Consider the following 21,623-nt stretch of genomic DNA (forward strand, 5'->3'; position numbering starts at 1 on the left):
AGGTGGGCCAGTTCTCCCTGGGGGACTTCCTCACGCTTGCTGTACCCGTGATGCAGGTGCTGCTATGGAATGCCCGTTCCTGGTGCTGCAGCCACAGAATCACAGAATGGTCAGGGTTGGAAGGGACCTCTGTGGGTCATCTAGTCCAACCCTCCTGCCGAAGCAGGGTCACCTACAGCAGGCTGTAGAGGACCTTGTCCAGGCGGGTCTTGAATATCTCCAGAGAAGGAGACTCCACAGCCTCCCTGGGCAGCCTGGGCCAGGGCTCCGTCACCCTCAGAGGGAAGAAGTTCTTCCTTGGGTTCAACCATTAGCGAAGCCCACAGTAAGACCCGTCCCAGCGACGGCTCAGCAGCGTGCCTGCTCCTTCCCTGTGCTCCATCCTCTGGTTTGGCCACGGTGCTCACCCCTGGCATGCGCCGGCCCCATGGCCGTGCTGGTGGGGCTCACCCATGGCCGTGGCCTCCCGTCCGGGCAGCTGGGGCCAGGATTTATCACCCACATACTTCCTGGGTTGTGTTGATGAAGTCCTATGGAGTGGTTTCTTTGGCCCAGGCGGGTGAAGCCAGATGCGTTATTGCCCGTGGAGCGACCGTGAACAATCTGTGCGTGTTGGCGTGCGGGAGCCGCGGTCTCCCCGGCAGAGCCGCTGGCAGCTGGAGTTGGACGCCAGCCCTGCTTGGCGTGGGGGGTCTTGGCTGTGATGGCCACGGGGTTACCAGAACAGGACTTTGTTGGCTGGAGTGCTTCTTCGCAAGCAAATCGCTGCAGCTCTCCACGCTTTCCTGCCGGGAAGGTGGCTGTGAGGCTCTGCCTCGGGGAGAACCTTGGAGCTCCAGCGCCGGATCAGCTGGGTGGCAAACGCGGCTGTACCTGAAGGCAGGTTTTGATCTGTAGATCTTGCGACATGGACCTGGTTCAGTAAAGCATCTGTCTGGGTTTGTTCCTCTGGTCTGAAGCCACCCTTATCTCTCGGAGCAGTTAATCCTGTGTTGAAGTACTGTGCTGAATCAGGAGCTGTTTCCTTAAGGAGGAAGCTGGTTAAACACACACCGTTTCTAGTTTGTAGAACAAACTACAGCTCTAACATTACTGGTTCTTGAGGAGACGTTTGCTTAAGATAATGAATTCTTTAGCGGGTGTGGACGCGCTGAAAAATCCCGGCCTCGCCGGGATGGGGCTCTGCTCGCGCCGCTGGCACCCTCCGGGACGCGGTGGTTTTTCCTGTTCTCGCCTCGCAGCACGTCCTCCCACGCTCCGCCGTGTCTGTGGTCTTGCCGCTGTAAATAATAATCGCTGGCGGTTCGTAGGACCCGCAGTGCTTTGCATTTCTGTCTGATTTACCTGGTCCGGATTCCTGAGGCTTCCCCTGCTCCCGGGTGACTCGGGCAGGTTGGGATGGTGCTTGCCGGGCGGGTGCTGCCGGGGTCGGCCGAGGACGGGGTGGGGTGCTGGGGTGCATCCCGCCGTGAGGCTCCCCGAGGCCGGGGAGATGGAGGTGCGGGGACGGCGGCCGGGGCTCCTGGGGCAGCCCAGCTCTGCAGGGACGCGCTTCTTGCTGCAGCCCAGTCCGGGGCCTTGGGAAGGATTTATGGAGAGAGGTGCCAGCCGAGGCTCCGGGTCGGACTTTGCAGGTTAGTTTTTGGGCTGTCCCTGTTCTTTCCCCGCTTCATTCCTGGTCCAGTAGGTTTGGCTGAGTTTGCTGGTTGTGGTAGGGGAAGCAGGAACCTGTGTAGCTGCAGGGATGCTGTCTAGGTGTCAGGACAGCGAGGGGCAAAGAAGAAAGTCCTTGGTGTTGTTTAACTCATTGCTTATGCTGCTTGGTGTGATTTTTAGGATTAGCTAAATTTCAGCTTGTTATTCCCTGTATAAAAGCAAACATGTGCTGTGCAGGGTGCTGGAAACCTGGCTGGTTTGTAGGAGGGTGGCTGAGCAGAGAGGGGCCGCTCGTGATGGAGAGGGTACAAAGTGGCGGATTTCAAGCATCATTTGACAGCTGGTATAGTTGTAACTGGTAGATGGTGTGAAAGGGCCGTGGTACTGATCTAAAAACCTAGCTAACTATGTGCAGAGTTTAAATCAGTGTTATAAAAATAGTTAATCTCAGTGTATTCCTTTAATTTAACCTTTGATTAAACATTGGGAACTTTTTTTCCCTAAACTTTAGAAGGCTGCAGGGGAAAAGCAGCAAAGAGGATATTGGAAAGAGCCCTCCCAGCGCACGCCTGGGTCCTGCGCTTTCTCTCCCTAATCTCTTCCGTTGGGTTGTTTTATCTTATCAAACAAAAAGCCCCAGAAATAGAAAGTTTTCCATGGCTAACAGGACAAGCCCGGAGATGCAGAAGCTCTAAGCTGCGCGCGTTGCCTCATTGCTCAGGAAAATAAATAAATAAATCCGTCCAAGGGCAGCAGATTGCACATGGACAGTGTCACTGGTTTATCTCCGTGCGGGGAAAAGGCCTCTCGTGGAAGCAGACGTAACCTGCGCTGCATCTCGGCAGCGTTCGGCGGTGAGGAGCTGCCCGCCCGGCTCCGCGTGCCCGGGAAGCTGTCGGTCTCCTCTCGCGGGGATGATGGATGGGAAGGCAGGGGCAGCCGCTTGCTTTGGGCTTGTCACAAAGAGAATTCACAAAATATTCAGGCATTTTCCCAAGCCAAAGTCCTGGCCTGAGAGAGTCCGGCTGCTGAGGAGGCCGAGCAGGGAGGTTTGGCTGGTTGGAGGTAGGTGGTGGTGGGGATGGGTGGGCTTGGACGTGCGTGCTGGTGCGGCTGGGCGCGGGCTCTCTGCGGCTGGCTGGGCGTAAGGGGATGCCTGCGGTGCTGCCGAGGCACGGACGGGCTGGCACGGGGCTGGCACACTCTCCTGCCACCGGGCAGCTAAAACTCCTGCTCCGGCTCCTTCCGCAGCCCCGCTCTCGTGGGAGCCCCGCGGCAGAGCACGGCTCGGGGCGTGGGTGCTGCCCCGCCTGCCGCTGGAGAGGAAAATTCGCCTTTCCCTAAACAACGGCTGGAGAGCATCTGCCTGGGAGCTGGGGTTGCACTGCAGGCTCTGCGGTGGTGCAGGGACCTCTCGGAGGGGTGCTTGTCACCGGGGGGTCTGCCCTGCCCTGAACAAAGAGAAAACCACCCTTGGGTTTCGCCTGTGCGTGCAAACAAACTAAACCCAAACCACCTGATTTAGACCCAAAACTGCCGAGGCCTCCAGTGACGGAGCTGGGGCAGGGTCGCTGCCGTGGGGGAGCTCACAGGGATTTGGGGAAGCCAAGACCCTTCCCCGCGTGGGCTCTGGGCGTGCTGGAGCTGGTGGCGATGCCGCAGGGCCACGTCCTGGGGCTGCCGCGGGTGACGTCAGGCGAGGGCACCGAGCCCTCCGTCTTGGCAGCACGGCTTGCGGAATCCAACCCTGCCGGAGCCGGCGTTGAGAGGTGTGTGTGAGCTGGCCGAGGGATGCCAGAGCTCGAGGGTGCCTGGAAGAGATCTCTGTTCCTCAACACTGTCTGCTTCCAGTGCTCGCACACCTGCGGAGCCTCACACCGCTTCCAGAACGCGCGGTGTTTTATGTTTCTTCCCTGGCTGGCTCTGAGCCTTCCCATGGCAGCAGGGATGCACATCAAAGGTTGTCCTTAACTTTGCTGATGTTGGGAATATTTCTGATTTGCCTTTTTTCTTTTTTTTTTTTTTTTAAATGAGTGGCAGGATCCTTAATAAACCAGGAACTGGAGCATTAAGATAACTCCTGCAATTTCATGATTCACTTTAACTTCACATAAGGGGTTTTTTTGTAGCTGATATGAAGCCTGCCCTCACCACAGCCCTCCTCGGCGGTCCCGTGTGTGCCGGGGCTGGCAGCGCTGTGGTGGGGGGACAGCCGGTACCAGGGCAGAGCAGCACCCAGTGCTGCTGCAGGAACCATAAACCAGAGTTTTGGCCAGAAATCAGAGTTTAAGAGCATCACGGGGGAGGTGTTGGGACACTTTAGACCCTTTCCATCCTCATTCTGGGGGCAGTCGTATCCAGTCTCCCGTGCGGTGTTGCAGGAGGTTTTTCTTTCGGCGAACACCTGGCTGGGGCCAGGTTCTTGGAGCCTCTCTCACGGCTGGGGTCAGGATCTGGCCGCTCTGCCGCAGACCTGCGCCTTCTCCTTTTGTCTCCCCAGCCTATGGATCTGGGGCTTGCGGTGGGTCGGATTGAAAGATGCCCCGCAGCATCTGCGGTGTTTGGGAGGCGGGAGTGGGAGGCTGGGGGTGGGCAGGATGGCTGCAGTCCTATATTTAGGCATCTGGAGGGGCGTTCGTGTAGGACTCTTTTACTCTATCCAGCTTTATCTCCCAGAGAAACTTTATCTGTGGAGGAAGGGAAATTCCTTTCAGCCACCAAAGTTTTTCTCAGTATCATGATCTGACTCCTCTTTTTTTTTTTTGTTAAAGAAACTGCATTTCTGGGTGTTGCTTTGTTTGGCTTGAATGGGAATTATCTTAAAGCGTGAGTGGAGGCATCCTGCTCCTCTTGGCCAACCTGTCACGTGGCGGCTTCCTAAAGCTGTGCTGGGTTGCTAAAATTAGCGTTCTCTGCCGGATGCGGAGTGATTAGGTCTGTTAATAGGTGATGGTGACTAAGGAGGTGTCATACGTTAATCCCGTAAAGAAATGGCTGGCCGTAATGGGCCTGATCCGGAGGTGTGATTGGGAACTGTCATTCCTGGGGTCTGTGTTACGTATTTCGGACCTCTCGCCGTGCGCCTCCTTCACCCGAGATGCTCGAGCCATCCCACCCTGGCAGGCTGCGGTCTGGGGGGCAGGAGGCGGCTGCCCAAAGCTGAAAATCCTGGACCACGGAGGCAGGAGGGGTCTCCGCTGGCTCCAGCTGCTCAGGTGAACCCGCAACTGGAGCATCCTCAGATTGGCTGCTCCAGCAAAGACTTGGCAAATGTCCCCCGTTAAAAGGCTGTTCCAGTTGCTCAAAAGGTCATGCATCAAATTACCATGTAACCGTGCAGCTTATCTCTAATTAAAAAAAAATTTTTAAAAAAGCAAAGGCAAAACAAGCCTCCCTGCTTTCCCCCAGGCTTTCTCGAGACAGCTGACTTGGAATGGGAGGATGACAGACAGCTCATGCCAGATGAATGTGAAATGATAAATGATTCCCCTGTTTCCCCTGGAGACTGATGTTTCCCCCCTCGGGCACCAGCTCCCAGCAGCGGTTCAGCTCCTCGCGTTCATTCTCGGGCATTCCCAGCAGCGAGCGTTCAGCAGAGCTGAGCAGAAAGCACTGTTTCCAGAGCGAACGTGGGGTATTCCTTGGCTTTCCTGCAAGCCCCAGATATTCAAAACCAATGACCCAAATGCTAAAGAAAAAAGAAAAGGGAAAAAAAGAAAAGAAAAATAAGAAGAGTATTTAAAATACAAGCCCGCTGGCTTGGAGCGGGGTGGCAGGGGTGGGCACTCTTGCCTTCGTTTTGAGATATCTTTTTTCACAGGTTGGTGACCGCTCTGGAATTTTGGGTAGTGTAAAAAGTAAATTTAACGCTGTTTAGACGACAGTTAAAAATTAAAAGGATCAGAAGGGGCTATTAAAGTGGAAGGGGATTGTTAGGAGGGTATGGAGAATTCAGGGCTTCTAGGGGAAGGGCCGGGGGAGCGATAGCCACGAATACGTGGCGACCGTTGTGGCTGGCAGGCGGAGCTGGCCGTGCCCAATGCCGGGGGCTGTGGGCGAGCGGGACCCTGTGCCGAAAGAGGTTAAACCTGGGCTCTGCAGAGCCGTCGGTGCAATGCCTACCTTGAACTAGTTAATGTCTTACAGGACGGGTCAGCATCCAAGGAAAACACGCTACGTGAATGCTGCACTGCACCTGGGCAGCGAGTGCGGTGGGGATGGGAGGTCACTGCCGTCGCTGGGGCCCGGGACGTGTCCGTGTCCTCTCCAGGGGTGGCTTTTTGGCAGAGCCTGATGGTAGATCCGTGCCTTGGCCGCTGTAACTGGCCCTGGAAGCGTTCATATGTAGTGACCTTAAATAGTTTGACTCTGGTCTGACACAAAGATGTGTTTTCCCTCCTGATGTTGGAAGATGAAGCATCCTCTCCTCGTGCGGTGGCCGAGTTTTTGCCGCAGGCGCGATGCAGGTGGCATCTCCAAGGGGCGCAGCTGGAGACTGGTGTACCCCGTGGTCTGGTGGGACTGGAGCAGACCCTGTGTTTTGTGTGTCAGCACGCCAGCAGATCAGGGGAAAGGCAGCAGGATGCGAGGCAGGAGCGCTGCCCGTGCCGTAGCATTGCAGCAAGAAACAAGGCTTTACCTGGGGAGAGGGTGTGGGAGCAATTTGTGCTGTGGATGAGGAGTTCTGGTACCTCTCCATGTGTGCCTGGCTGGCAGCTCTGGCTGTGCCGGTGCCCACGAGCATCGCTCTGCCCTGCAGAGGAGTTGGTCCCTTCCCGGGGTTCCCCCCTGCTCCCCGACAGCAGGCTGCAGCTCTGGGGTGCCTCACTCTCTCCTTTCTCCCCCGTGCAGACTGCAGATACACGTGCCACCAGGAATGCCGCAGCCTCATCCAGCTGGACTGCCGCCGGCCGGGCCAGTGCCAGAGCCAGCTCTCACCCGAGAGCACCCTCCTGCCACCCTGCAGCCAGGTACGCCGGGGAGGGGGGCTCCATGGGGGGGTCGGCAGCCTCACCATGACCAAGTGCATCCCCTTCCGAGCCGAGTTCTTGCTCCTGAAGGGTTTTACAAGGGGGGGGTCTTGTCAGCGAGGTCGGCCCATCAGTCCCGTGGATGAGTTCCCTGTATCCTGCGTGCATCGTGCCCGTGTGCGCTGTCTGGGGGGTTTGATCCGGCGCGGTGGGGGGTGTGCGCGTGGGCATCCAGCGTGTTCGAAACGCCGCTGTCGGCCGGGCTGGCTGGAGCGGAGCGGGCGAGGAGCCGTGTCCTCTGGGGATGTCACGCCCGTGCCGCTGCCTGCGAGGGACGGCCGATGCCAGCGCTGAATTGCGTCCCAGCAGCGCGTGCCAGGTGCTCGAAAGGGAGCAGCACAGGCGCGCTTCTCCTGCGTCACGGCAGCGCGTGGCCGTGGATTCTACAAGGAGCTCTGGGTTGATAGCTCTGTTTTACGAGTTTCCGTAGTCCCGGGGGATTGAGACCCTTGGATCTGTGTTAGGGATGTGCGGTGATCCCCAGGGCTGCTCGGGAGGCTGGGCTGTTTGCTTAATCCCCCCGAGGGTCCCGTGCTGTCTGGTGGGTCTGCTGGGACAGGCTGCAATGACAGCGTGGGGACGGTGCCACGCAGGTTGGGGTGGACGATCCTTAATGTGGGAAGCTCAAAGCATTGCTCCTAAACCTGCCTGGAGTGGGTTTGGCTTGTGCAGAGCCTTTTCCATCCCTATGTGCTCTTATAAAACTATATTCTCTCCTTCCCTATAACAGTGCATGTGTCTTCCTCTTTGTGGAGGACCTTGATGGACTTGTGCGACTTTGGAAATGGAAACGTGCAGTTGTTTTAAGGAGGACGTGGGGTTTCTGTGGGGCGTGTGAGGAGCTGGTGGTGGGGTTTGGTGGTCGTCTGCGCTTTGCTGGGCAAGGTCTGCAGAGCTTGGCCTCACCGGCACGTGGCTGGGTGATTGCTGCTGGGGAGAAAACGGTCAGGAGGGAGCCTGAAGTTAGGTGGGATTGGTCTTGGAGGTTATGGATGACAAAGGGGCTCTGAATGGATTCTCCACTGAGCCTGGAGGTGTTTGTATAAGGGTGTGAAGCCAGGTTTGTGTGTGTTTACATCTCCAGATGTCAGTAGGCTTCCCCCAGCAGCATGAGAAAAGCTTGATTTTTAGAAAAATTAGAAAGGCTTGTTTCTTCTTCAGGGTGATAACAGCAGCCGGGGGTTATTGATGGTCCTAATAACACACACGGAGCCCGCGCTTCACGGCAATTCATCACTCTGATGCATCTCTGGTGTCATCCCGGGGAGGGGGAGCTGTTCGGTGCCAGGGAAACAAAAGTCTCTCCAGTTACAGCAGCAAACAGAAATCCATAAACCCATGGCGAGGTCCTGGCCGGGGGTGACGCCTCTGAACCCCTCGCGCAGCAAAGCGCTGCTGGGGTCTTGCTGGCTGCTGGTGCTGGGAAAGGCTGCAAGGCTGGGGGTGTGGGGGGACCGGGAGGTGTGCGGGCTGCTTGGAGGGTGAAGGAGGGTAAATCACTGCAATAAACTCCGTTCTTGTTTGTGGGTAATGGATAATTAGGGAAAAATCAGCCTGAAGTTTAAGTGATGTGAGCCCATAAAGTGGAGCACGCAGCCGTGTTCCTGGTGTGTTTCTGGTGACCAAGCAGGTTTTGCTGCTTGAAAGAAGGAGGATGAAGGGAAAAGTGTGTCAGTATTCCAGAAGGAGATTTGTAGGGAGCCTGAATGCACTTGGGGGGTGGGGGGTGAGAGGGATTGCCACTGGAAACACAAGAAACTTCAGTTAATAGCTGGCATAGTTGGAAGTCGTTAAATAGCACCATCAAATATAAGCAAAGCAGAAGCACCACAGAAATTGCTACTTGAACGTCACGTACTGAAGTACTGTTCCCTTGTAATACCGGGCATTAATGGTTTGGGCTTTGATCCAGTAAAGTACTTGAGAGTGCTTTACGTTTGGGTCCAGATGAGCCTCCCTGGGTGCAGTCCAGACTCTGCTGGAGCTGACAGAGGTCTCCGCAGGTCTCAGCAGCGCCGGGAGCTTGGCCCCTGGGTTTGGCAGAGCTGGGCGTGCGCTTCCCACCTGCGAGCTGGTGCAGGTCACCGGTGGGTGGGCTTTCTGGGGGCTGTCGTGTAGGTAGCCTTTAACCGGAGCTGCTGCTGAACCAAGGGGTCAAAATTATTTGGGTGGCTTTGCTTGCTTGTATTTTTTATGGAGCTGTTCTCCTACGCAGGTGGACTGCGATAGAAAAGTGAGGGCTCCTTGGGGAGTGCATCCAGCTTCGCACGGGGCACTGCAAGCTGGCTGCACCCCGTTCCCGCTGGGAAACGCTCGGGGCCGAGGCTTTGGTGAAGGTCCAAGACCTGTGCCGCCCATCAGCCCAGCGCTCGCTTTCTGCTCATGTTGCACACGCGCGATGGAAGCCTCTTTCTCCTCTAAATATAGCCTTGTGGAGCCGAGGAGCTGGTGCCACTGCAGAAGTACGTGTGCTGCTAAGAGGATAGCGTATTTATTTGCAGCGTTGCAAGCTGCTTTATAAATATGCCGTTTGGATTCTCGCCTTCCTCTCTGAGGAGCAGATGTTGCGTCCTCCCGCCAGTCTTCACACTGACGTCCCGGTCTGTATGCACGGGATGCCGCTGGCCGTGGGTGCAGAGCTATCAAAGCCTTGCAGCAATTTACGTCCTTCAGCTAACGGATACGGATGGAAGGGTGTGAAACACCATCAGCAACCTGTCAGGAGGGGGAGAGGTTTTCACGTGTGGATGGTAGCTTGTGCAGAGATGCTGGAGCCCTTTTGGACCCGTTGCAGGAGCCCTGCGACCTGAAGGAGTGAGTGATAGCCCCGGTCTGCAGAAGGGGTTTGCTGATGGTCCTACCGCAGGCAGTCGAGCTGCGGAGCAGAGCCAAGGCTCCCCACGCTCGCTGGCCCGGCGTAAAAATAGCGCTTGGCGATGGTGAGAGTTGTGCCTTGGAAGGGACGTGATGGAATTAACATCAGAGCAGCCGTCAGGGCCACCTCTCATCTCGGCTGGTGGGTGCTGAAGGAGCGAGCAGAAGCGTCGGGGCGGGGGTGGCCAGCCAGAGCACGTAGTGCCGAGCTCTGCAGATCTCATCGTGCCGGGCCTGGAAACGCTCCCCTCCTTTTGGCCCCAAACTCGCTGCTCTCTTCGTGTGAACGTCTCCCACGATTCTGTAGCTCTCTATCCCATCCAGGTTCTCCCCAGTCCTTCCGTTCCAGATCTGGGCTGGCCTTGGGCGTGGAGACCTTCCTGTACCTCTGGTCTGCCCTGCCCTTGGTGGTCCCGCTTGCAGTTCTGTATTCTTTCTTGGACGGGCTGGCTGGGTATTGCGTGAAGTATTTGCAGGGTGGGCACAGGATGGATTTGTTCGGTGGCGTGGTACTCTCAGGCCCTGTTCTGCCTTGAAATTTGGTGGAGAATTATTAGCATGTATGTTAATATCGCGTTGCTTAAGCAGAGTCCTTTTTCAGGTGGTGTGTCAGGCTTTGCTTGAGTCCCTTCACCTGCTCGTGAGTACACACCGGTCTCCACGTGGGTGGGGAGAGCCCGTGCCGGGATGCGCTGCATCCCCGTGGGTGCGTGGCCCCTCACCAGAGCCCCTGCCGAGGGAGGAGGATCGCCGGTGGGGAGCAGAGCCCTTCCCCTGCCCGGCTCTCCAGAAAACTCTGTGGTCATCACCAGGGAGGAAGGTCACAGCTGCTCCCAAAGCTGCTGGGTAACAGGCAGGGTGTCGGTGGGATGCTGGGGGAGAGGGATGGAGGAGGCAGCGCTGGGGTTGGGGCTGTGCCGGGCTGGGAGCGGGGAGCAGGGATGAGATGCTGTCGCTCCGAGGCTCTTTCCAGACCAACGCAGCGTTTTGATCAGTCTGGAGCGAGTGCTCCTTGCAGACGGCACCGAGGGGCTGAGCGGTGTTTTCCCGGGGTGCAGTTGGAGCTGCCGAGTGGCTCTAAAATCAGCTGTGGAGCAGAAAGGTGCCCGCTGCCGCCCGGTGACGGTTGGACTGGATCTTAGAGATCTTTTCCAGTCTATGGTTCTATGACTGGGGGCTCCCGATGCCTGAAGGAGGGTCCGAGCCCGCGTCCTCGCCAGCCTCCCCCCTTCCCCACCACCTTTTGGTGGCTCGGTCCAGCCTGGGGACACTTCCCTCGGACAGCGGACGCGACGCAGCCCTCCGGGATGCGCCGGCAGGGACGGAGCGAGAAGCCAGCCTGCCATGGCGATGTGTCATGGGCAGCAAAGGAGGTGCCGGGGGGTCAGTGCCCAGCGCCTCGGCCCCGGCGTGCAGCGGGGTGAGAAGTTTTGCAAGAGGAAGCAGCAGGGCTGCGCGAGGCGAGCGCAGGAAGGGGAGAGGCGACGCTGCGCGGGCGCCCGGGGACCAGACGGCGGGCGGCGAGCGAAGCCGGGTGCCAAGAGCGGGGGCAAACTGGCAGCTCTGCCCCTTCCACGCTGCCCCAGCGCCGCTGCGCAGGGAGGCGGGTGGAGGAGGAGAGGGAAGGGTTACCCGGCACGGCTGCCTGTTAAACAGCTCGGCTGGCTCTGGAGGATGAGCAGAAGGAGCTGTCGCAGATAAGCGCCGGCGAGGCGAGGATGTGAGAGCGGGCTCGCTGCTGGTGCGGGAGCCGGAGCGGGGCTCGCCGATGGTCGCCGGCCCCCCGAGCCCCCCGCGCACTCGGCCTCTCGCCTCTGCGTGGCTTCGATGACCGTCGGCAGCAGCATGAGCAGCGGGTACTGCAGCTGGGATGAAGACCTCGAGGATTGCTTTTTCACAGCAAAAACCTCGTTCTTCCGGAGCACACCGAGCAAGGTCCCTGCCAAGGTAACGGCTCGAAAACCGGTGAGGAGGGCTGAGGTGGGGGGAGATGGCGGTGTTCCTGCCCGGCTGGCTGTGGGTGCTGTCAGAATCGGCTTGCTGCTGGCAGGGGCGGTGGGGGGGGGCTCTACCTGCCTGCTCCCCGCTCCCGGGCAGGGGTCTGCACCGCTGCAGATTTTTCTCAGCCACGTCTCAACCTTTTGCATGTCAGGCTGACCCCTTCCCGGGGGATCCACGGTAGTGGAGCTGACTCCAAACGTGTTTTGTCAGCTCTGGGAGGAGGGGGCAGGCAGCAGCCCTGCCAGCTGCCATCCCCGGGTCAGGCTCCCGGCCGGGGACCTGCGGTTTGGCCTTGCTGAACACGCACCGTTGGTGAAAATGGCACCTGTGAGGTGCACAGGGAGATGGGAAAGTTACAGGGCTAAATTAATCCGCGAACTTATTGACACAGTGATGAATCTTTTCTGGGTGCCTGGGTGCATGTGTCTGCCCTGGAGAAGGAGAGAATGCTTGGCTGGGCAGTGTTTCACCCCAGGGTGAGGTTTCTGTGTCAGGAACGTTGACAAGGCTGCTTCATGTTTTCTAAGTGTTTGTTTAAAAAAAAAAAAAAAAAAAAAAAAAAAAAAAAAAAACACAAAAAAACAAACAAACAAAAAAAAAAACAAAAAAAACCCTGTCATAAACATCAGGGCCCCAACCAGAACTGAGCATAAAAGCAGAAGGCGAGAAGGCGCTGCTGCGGAAGTGGGGGTTTCGCTCGGGAACAGGAGCCCCGCGCTGCCGAGAGACGAGAGCTGGCCTGGGGAGCAGCTTTCTCGCTCAGAAATTCCCCTCTAAACCACGAGCACCGACAGGCTCCTGTCTGGGTGCTGCTGTATCCGCACGCCTGAGGCTGCCGAGCCGTGGTCCTCAGCAGGAGCTTTGGGGCTCAGCCTTCTGCGGCGCGGGGGGAGAGCTTAAACCAACCGGCAGTTTTATTTTAATTTCTTTAAAGAAGTGCTCCCTCGGGTTTCACGTGGGATATTCCCTGTTAGCCGGCAGCTCCCTCTCGCTATGATTAACCGACACGTACTGCTGGTTTTTAAATGTCATTTGATGATTCATTTGTGTAGGAGATGTAAAAAAGCACGGTGTTAGTGCAGTGGGCGCTGCACCCCGCACCAGCTTAACGCCGTTATTTTTGAGCCGGGGCACTGCAGATCCTCAGCTGCCTCTCAAAATCGGCCTGATCCTGTTCGTGCTCAGCAGCTCTCCCTCGCAGAGGGGTCGGGGGCTGCCACAGCCCCTTTTCGCCTGGCTCCTCGCCCAGACGTGGCCGGTGTGGGTGACAAACCTCGCGGCTGCTGGGGAAGATGGAGCCTTTCGGGGGTTTGGTGTTACGGGGAGGAAATGGTTCCTGTGCATGGAAAAAAAAAAAAGAACCCACACAAAATTTGCTGCTCAAGCAAATGATGTTGTGTAATGGGTCTGCGTGTGGAGGTGGGTCCTCCTGTTCCTCCGGCCGGGGATGGAAACCATCCTCAGGCCTCGGTGGGAGAGGGTTTTGGGGGGGTTGGTGGTGGTGCAGGTCCTGCAGAAGTGCGAGGCTGGACCCCAGCTCTGGATGGAGCCTGGCCCCAGAGCGTGGTGGTGAGGAGGAGGAGGAGGAGGTGGTGGTGGGCTGGTGAGGCCGGGTGGAGGGCGGTGAGGGGAGCGTGTGCCAGCGAGCAGCCAGCGAAGCAGAGGGACGGGGGACAGGCACAGCCCCACGGTGCGCATCTCCCGTGGGGTTGGCTTCACTCCGTCCCCCCTTCTTTACGTGGCACCTCACTTCTCTTGGGCGACGTTACTGAACGTGGAACGCTTCCACCGCCGCAGCTGCCGCAAGAGCTACGTGCGGCAGCCGCGTGGCGTTTCACCACCAAGCGCGATGCCTGCTTGCGGCCATGTGCGAAAGCCCCGTCATCCTGGACCCGAAAGCGAGTTACCCTGCCGGGAGCATCTGGGAAGAGCAATCCCTTCGGTGCCCGGGAACAATTCCCGAGCCCGGGATGCGCAGTGTGGCCGTGCCCTGCGCTGGGCAGGAAGGGGCTAAATACGGATGGCGGGGGGAGGGATGTCTGCAGCGACCTAGGAAGCAATCTCTGCAGAGGAAAGGTGCTGTGTGTGGGGCAGGAGGAGGCAGACAGGCCTCCCACAACTTTAAAAAAAAAAAAATGAAGAGTGGAATTTGATCACTATCACTAGAGAAACGATTTTTCTGATTGAAATAACTGTTTTAGTCTGAAGAGCCACTTTCTAGGAATTTTGTCATTCCTTTTTATTTTCAGAGCCGTCGGCGCAATCACTCTTCATTAGCAAGGAACCGTTTTAGGTCTCAGATGTGACCTCATCCCCGGAGCTCTATTACTTGACATTTTCATGACTCTTCAGCGGCTTCTGCCTGAAGCGTGGTTGCTTAAAACTCTGCAAAATTGCTCCTCGCGTCCTGCATCAGTGGCTGCCAGGAGAGCTGGCTTAGAGAGAGAAAGGGGCAAATTTCTGCCCAGGAATAGAAAACACAAGAGGGACAGAATGTCGTTTCACCCCGGGTGGGATCCGGGGATGGGGATGATGGGACCAGCTCCTGGGTTAGGGGTCCCCGAGCAACGCGGGCTGGGGTGACCCGGCAGGGCGAAGCCTTCTCTGCGGCAGAGGAGGGGAGCTGGGACGCTGCAGAGGTGTCTGCGGTGGGATGCTCTGATACCGTGGGATAGGCCTCTGGAGGGGGCTCGGGCGAGAGTCAGAGGACCCCGCAGTGGTGGGTTTGGCCCTGCACCTGTTTTTTCTCTCTCTTTGAGCCCTCCATGGCGGCAGCATGCGGTGGTGCCAGCGACGGGGGCTACATCCTTGGAGATCCTTGCAACCCAAGATCTCCAAGATGCCATCCAGCCTCGGAGAATCCCTGTAGTCCCCGAACTGGCCGGTTGTCGGGCGCAGCGTCTGCGCTGGCTCGTGGGTTGCAGGTAACCAGCAGCCTGACGCTGCCGTGCTGGGTGGGCAGAGGGGCCTCACTCTGCCCGGTGCAGTGCACGGTGCGATGCCAGAGCCGAGGGACCAGCGCAGGGTCCTCTCCTTGGTCCCTTGTCTCTGTCCTCTGAAGGGAGCACGGGGTGATTTCCAGGGGGGAGGCAGGTCTGCAGGGGGTCCGGCACAGCCTGGGGCACAGGGGTGGCCCTGGGGAACCTTTGCTGGGGGAAAGGGGTTTCTCCTGGCCCTGCCAGGCTGCGATCAGTTCCCAGATACCTGCTCCTGAGGATCAGTGGATCCCTCTGATCCACCCAGCCTCCCTGATCCGGGCTGGGGTCTCAGCAGGCTGGTCTCTGGTTGGGCACCGTGGGGTCTCGTCCAGTCCAGACCCCCCTGAGATGGAGCCTGCTGGGAGGACCTGCTCAGTTCTCGCTGCTGAGCAGGGATGTGGCAGGAGAAACGGTTTCTAAGTGAAATCTCCATGGCAATCAAAACACTGAGCCCGTCTTCGCTTGCCTCTAACCTCTCTGAGATGCAGCAATGCTCCTTCTCTGCTGCTCTAGAGATGCGCTGCTCTCCTGTCGTTTCCCTTTCCCTCTGAACCCCAAAGTACACCACAGCGTCTCGTTTGACCTTCCCAAAGGGAGGGAAATATGTGTTTATTTTTTTTAAATCTATTGTATGATTCTTTCCCCCCCCCACACCCGTCGGTCTCGAGCAGTCGATCCTTTCCCCACGCAGTGCTGCGAACCACGGGAGCGCGTTGGGTGTTTGGCAGTGATGGAGAGCTGTGCGAGAGCGGAGGTGTCCCAGCTCTCTGGGGACTGGGATCGGGCTGTGCGGAGCTGCCCCGACCCCACTGCTCCCTGCTGCAGCTGGATTTCCAGTGCTGAGCTGCTGGTTCTCAGGTTTCTGGCTCAGAATTGAAGCGTTCCCATTTCTCTCCAGTCGCCCGTGCTGCCGGGTGATGGTGGTCACAGGGCGTGAGCTGGTGATGCTCCTCTGAGCCACAGCTCCACAGCCAGCAGAACTCAGACACGCTTCTCCAGGCTTTGTTTTCTGATGTTTTAAGACAAATCTTTCCTTAATAAGCAGAAGAATTGGGGATTGATGCCCTGAGGCGTAAAATCCCTTCAGAAGAGGTCCTGGAAATACTCTTGCAGTCAGAACATAGGAGCCAAAGGGAGAGCTTGGGTTGCGTTTTCAGGAATGCAAATTGTCACGGCGTTGCTGATGTAGATGGCGATGGACCTGTGCCCGAGCACACCAGGGAGGACTTGGCCACTCCTGCCTCTAGATGAGACGGTCGTTGCCAAGAATGTGGTGGTGTTGGGCCAAATCCGTCTCCACCGTTCTGCTGTTCAAACTCATTGACTAAATAGCTGGTGAGGAAAGTTGGCTGGGGGCGAGGGAGCAGGGCTGGTGTCTCTGAGGCTGGCTGGTGGCTGCGGGAAGCGGCCCTTGCTCCAAGAAGTGTCCCCTGGCAGTGCACGCTCAGCCTTTCTGCCTCCGGTGCCTTCCCACGTCTGGTTTTATGGTTAGCAAACCTACAGTCCATGAAACCACGCGCTGGCTCCCTGGTGCCAACTGGGGCTGCGGTGGGATGGGGAGCTGTGAGGAGAGGGCACCATCCCCTCTGCGATATTGGAAAGCTCCCGGGTCCCTCCTGGAGCTGTTATTCCCAGCGGAGAGGTCTGGCGTGGAGCGGAGCTGCTGCCTTTGCTTGCTTTAAAAAGGTTTTTAAGTTGGGGCTTGACTTCTGCAAGGTGAGAAGCTGTAGAAGGGATGCTCTTCAGCTGGACGTGGAGCGCGTCTCTCCTGGCATCCTTACAAACCGATAAATAGAAAAATCTGTCACGGAGGCTTCATCGTTGCCTTTCTTGGCTTGGAGTAGCTCCTCTGAGAGTAGGTCACCATAATCGTGATGGCCCACGGGGTTTTTACCTCCCCGGTAAGAGCCTGTCACAAGCTCACGGCTCATTAGATGAGTGGTGGGTTGCAAAGAGGAGGACGGCGTGGCCAACGTGCTGGGACCGCGGCTGCCGCAGCCCCGGGCGATGGGCATTGTGCGTCCCGGGCGCTTCTTCTGGGCAGCCTTTGTCCGGCCGAGCATTACCCCGGGAGCCAGACGAGGCTCGGGTCCTCCCTTAGGATTGCTGTTTCTTACAGTCGTGAGATAACGCGGGCTGCGGGAGGGGAGCCCCTTTGCAGCGGGCTGTGATGGGCAGGGCGAGGACGCGGGCAGGCTCACCTTGCCGTGCCGCTGCGGGTGCCCCAGGCCACCGGCTGCGTGGCCGGGCTTCGTCCCGTGGGTGCCGGTGTCTGCAGGCTGGTGTCACCGGGGGTGGTAAACCCCTCACCTGCTGAATTTAGGTGATGCCAGCAAGCTGGCAGTGATGGTTGAACTGGCGTCCGTGGCCAGGCGATGTTCTGCATCAGGTTTTAACAGGGTGGGAGTGGAAGCGCCCCGGCAGCTCCAGTCTCGCCAGCGCTTTCCTCCCAGTTCACGTGACGCTGGCGCGATGGAGGCGGGGGGAACGTGCTGGTTTTGCGGGCTGGCGCGCATCCCTGCGGGGGGCTGGCATTGCCCTTCCCCGGTTTCCAGCCGGGAGAGCCGCGGGTCGGGCAGGGGCTGCCAGGGCTGAGGCGCAGGCGGAGGTACCGAGCTGTTGTTTTGTGAACAGCTCGTTTCATCCTGTCCCGGTACAACAGGAAATGTGGCAACGGTTTATGGTTAATAGCTTCTGTTTTTCTGCCTTCAGCCAGAATTGCATATTCTGCACCAGAAGCTTTGCAAAACCGGAGGCCCGGGTAGATTCGTGTAGAGCAAGAAGTAGCTGATCTAATCGTAGGCGGCGGAAGGAGCAGCATTTCTCTCCCCAGGGCTCCCCCGGCAGCGGTACTGGTGCTGCTGGGCCGCTTCGGGTCCTGCTTGCTGGCGGGTTGCTCCGAGGCTGTGTTTTACGGGCTGTAAAACAGAAAAGCAGGGTCTGACTGTGGGGTCTGCAGGGGGCTGGGGATGGTGTGGTCGCTGCTGGGGGCTTGTGGCGTGGCCATGTCTGAGCATACAGAATCCCAGCATGGTAGGGGTTGGCAGGGCCCTCTGTGGGTCACCCAGTCCAACCCCCTGCCCAAGCAGGGTCACCCAGAGCAGGCTGCACAGCACCGCGGCCAGGCGGGGCTGGAATATCTCCAGAGAAGGAGACTCCACAGCCTCCCTGGGCAGCCTGGGCCAGGGCTCCGTCACCCTCAGGGGGAAGAAGTTCTTCCTCATCTTCAGCTGGAGCTTCCTCTGCTTCAGTTTGTGCCCGTTGCCCCTTGTCCTGTCGCTGGGCACCACTGGAAAGAGTCTGGCCCTGTCCTCCTGACCTCCACCCTGCAGATATTTAGAGGCATTTCTAAGGTCCCCTCTCAGCCTTCTCTTCTCCAGGCTGAACAAGCCCAGCTCCCTCAGCCTCTCCTTGTAGGAGAGATGCTCCAGTCCCCTCATCATCCTCGCAGCCCTCTGCTGGACTCTCTCCAAAGAGCATCATTGCCATGGACAGCAAGACGAGGTGAAGGGGTGAGCCCTTGGAGCCTCAGTACCCTTTTAGGGCTGGGGGAGCCCTGTGGGACCCCAACAGCTGCCGGAGCCGGGCCGGCACCGCGCTGGGTCCTGGGGGACACCAGCTCGGCTGTGCGTTGGCCGTGCCCGTTGCTCGGCTGTGGACGGAGCGTGTCCCTTGGGTTTCGCCCGGGCGCTGTCGTCCGCGCTGTGCTCGTCAGCCCCGTGGTGGGATTGCTGCATAGAAGGAGATTCTTAAAATTGTCTTTCCCTCGAGTCTGGGAGCGTAGGAGGAAGGTGAGCTGGCGGAGGCTGGTGCCGTAGGATCGCTCCTGTGCTGTCCCTGGGGTGGGAGTGCAGAGCTCTTTTGCAATGCTGGCGGTGTTTTGTTGCAGTATTGGTCCAGCTGACTCTCATAACACCTTGCAGCTTTCCTTTTAAAATCCAAGCAGCTGCAAGAACTGGCCTAGCTACGTTTCAAGCCCATGTAGATGTTGGTACTGTGGAAGTGGCAACTTTTAGGTTGGTTTTTGACTGTAGGAGATGAGGGGCTTGGGCGTCCCATGCTGCTTGATGCCGTGCGCTCAGCCTGCTGCTCCCGAGACGAATCGTTCGATCCACGGCCGGGTCGCGGCTGCTGGCGGAGCTGGGAGCCCCGCGCAGGGCTGCTGGCCTTGTGCTCCAGCCCAGGTCGGTCACGCTCTGCACACCTGAAATTGTGCTGCAGTGAAACAGTTAAACCATCTGGCACTGGGAGCTCAGTAAAAGCAAATTAATTCCACACTGGTGCAAGATGACTTGTAAAACGACCCTAACAGAACATAACGTGGCTGTTCAAACCGGTATTTGTCAAATTGTCGTAATGCAGGGTTTCTTTTTCGATCGCAGGAACAGCCTGTTAGCCATAGCTGTGGCCGCACAGTCCTGTATGTTGTCAGAGCCGATGGTCCAGGACGGAAATCCCATTTCCATGGGGCAATCCTGGCGTCGGTTCGCTCTTCCAGCCGCAGGCGAGGTGCTTGCTGCGCTCGGGGCTTGGCCGCGCTGGCTGAGCAGCGGGTGCTGGTGTGCGGGCAACGGATCCTGGGGTCAGTGGATGCTTTGGCTTCTGTTTGGGTTCATCGAAGCAAACAGGCGTGGTAAATTAATAAATTACGGGCAGCGCTGCTTTCCTAATGTGTTTTCCCAGACCAGGGTCTGAGCATCAAGAAGCTGCGGGACAGGCAGAGGAAGGCAGTGATTTGGGGAGACTCTGAGGCCGACCCTGTGCCCGGCCGGAGGAGCGCGAGGGTTTTGCGAGGACTGGGGGGGTCGGGGGGCCGAGCAAGCAGAGAAACCCGCAGGCATGGCCGTGCCGTGCAGACACGCGCGCGGGGAAGGCAGGGGGGCAGCCGGTTGTCGATGAAGGTGCGCGGGGACACGGTGCGAAACATGTGACGCAGTGCCACCAGCGCCGTGCTCCTGAGCCAGGCTTCCCAGCCCTGCGAGTGATCTGGGTTCCTCGGAGCGTGACGATGAGCGTCTGCCTTGTGCCTGCTGCAAAACCCCAGGCTCCCGCAGTCCAGGGTGCGCCGTGCGTCCTCCATGGAAACCGGCCGGCATCAGCGCGCGAGCTGCTCCGAAAGCTCTTCATTGCTGGCACGCACGGTTTTCCTCAGCTGGAGACCTCAGAAGAGGGGATGGATTCACCCCACGGTGGAGCAGCAAATCGCAGTGACAGGGACAGACCGAGCGGCTCTGTTTGCCTGTGCGGTGGGGGTCTGGGTGGGTGCTGGTCTGCCTTGGTGCCACGGGTGACGCGTGGCATGCGTGCACGGCGTGCCTCGCCGCTGCAGCTCTGCCCCGCAGCTACAAGGCTCCTTGGGTGCGGGAGGGGATGGTCCTGGGGGTCTCCGGCGCTCGGGGCTGGAATCTGGCCGTGGTGGGCGGCAGCACGGCTGTGCCCGTCTCCAACGCTGTGATACAGGCGAGGTGAGGAAGTGGAGGGTTTCGAAGTGCACCTCTTCCCTTAACTTAAAGGGAAGTTTTTCGTTGTTTTTCATTTTTTTTCCCTTTCCCCAGTGCTAGTTCTGAAAGTCCCTACCCTTGACTTTATTTGTGAAGACTCCCACGCCAGCCCAGCACCTACGTGCGGCCGCGTAAGACCTGTTGCAGTCGATGGACTGCAGCCAGGCGTGTGCCTGAGGACTTCGGCAAGCGGGAGCTGAAAGTGCCCCTGTGATCACTGGATGCTTATGTGCAATTCTTGAGTACCTGAGGAAAGCTTTGCTTCTATTTTCTGAAGGTGCTGAACGAGGAGGAGACCGTAATACAATGTCGGTGCTCTTCCTCTGGGTTACTGCTCCAGACCTGAGCTTCGAGGGCTCTGACACGGTTTGCCTGTTTCAAGTAGAAATTGCAAAATCTCACTTGAATCGCTTGAATGAATTCAGGACTCTGGAGTCCCAGGACGGTAGCCGTCTTGCCAGATTGCAACCAGGATTTGGGTTTGTCCTGGGCTTGATTCTCCCCATAAAAGAAATATCGTGGGTAGCCTGGAGCAAGACTGGCTTGTTTACAGCTTGCTGCATCCTGCTCTCCTGTGCTGTGGGGCTGCCTGGGAGGACACGGGCTTTGCTCCCAAAGTCACTTCTTTTTCTTTTTTCCTTCTTGGAGGTTACAGGTTTTGTTCTGTACCGGCCTTGACATCACATCCCTTCGCGCTTGCTGCTCTCCGCTAACGCGAACTCTGAGCAAGCCGACGTAAAGCACGGCCGCGCTGCTCGTGGTTGCAGGCAGCGCTGGCAAAACGCGTGGAACGGCGGCGGAGCACTGCGCTGCGCAATCCTGACCGCCGAGCGCAGCCCGAGGCACGCGCGGGCGGGTTTGCAGCAGCCCTGGGGCTGGGATGCTGAAGGCTGTGCCTGGGAGGGGACCTGCTCTCCTGGCTGGGTGGAAAGCCCCTCTGCTGAAGGGCTTTGGGTCACCCGGGCTGACGCGGCGTCAGACCCTGAAGCACAAGATGAGCCTCACGTAGGGAGTTCCCAGCGGTCTTGTGGCCATAAAGTCATCGAGGCTTCGTGAATGCTGCTGTTGGACCCACGTCCACGGAGGCAGCAGCTGAAGAGCTGAGCAATCATGCGGAGAAACCAACCGCACGCAGTGCTGCAGGCTGCAGGTCTTTGCTGCTGGTTGGCATCTGGCACCGTGGTCTGACGTGGTCGGCGTCCCTGGGCTGGAGACGTGCTCAGGGCAGGGGTTCAGCTGCGGGACGCTGCTCGGCCGTGTGTCCTCGCAGGCTGCCGCAGAGACCTGTGGGGCAGTCGGCACAGCCCGGGTGATTTAGAATCATGGAATGGGTTGGGTTGGAAGGGACCTTAAAGGTCATCTGGCTCCAAACCCCCTGCCATGAGCAGGGACGTCTTCCACCAGCCCAGGTTGCTCAGAGCTCCATCCAACCTGGCCTTGAACCCTGCCAGGGAGGGGGCAGCCACAGCTTCTCTGGGCAGCCTGGGCCAGGGTTTCACCACCCTCATGGTCCCTCATTTCCCACGAGGAGACCCAAAGGGGGCTGCTGGGCTTTACCCTGCAGCTGGGGAACTCCTGGGTCA

The 21,623-nt window shown here is 58.4% G+C and overlaps 1 protein-coding gene across 2 annotated transcripts in view; it reads left to right on the forward strand.

The window, feature by feature from the left end:
- The window catches only part of RASSF5 (Ras association domain family member 5), a 34,269-nt gene that overhangs the window by 4,160 nt on the left and 8,486 nt on the right, over positions 1–21,623 (forward strand). The window contains exon 2 of one of the 2 annotated variants that reach the window (XM_075443029.1): positions 6,508–6,626. In XM_075443029.1, the coding sequence (XP_075299144.1) occupies positions 6,508–6,626 (119 nt within the window). Of the gene's footprint in view, positions 1–6,507; positions 6,627–11,051; positions 11,508–21,623 lie in introns of those variants that run through there. The other variant, XM_075443030.1, reaches the window with a different exon arrangement.

Source organism: Opisthocomus hoazin, chromosome 25 (assembly GCF_030867145.1).
Source record: "Opisthocomus hoazin isolate bOpiHoa1 chromosome 25, bOpiHoa1.hap1, whole genome shotgun sequence".
Classification (NCBI taxonomy): Eukaryota; Metazoa; Chordata; class Aves; order Opisthocomiformes; family Opisthocomidae; genus Opisthocomus; species Opisthocomus hoazin.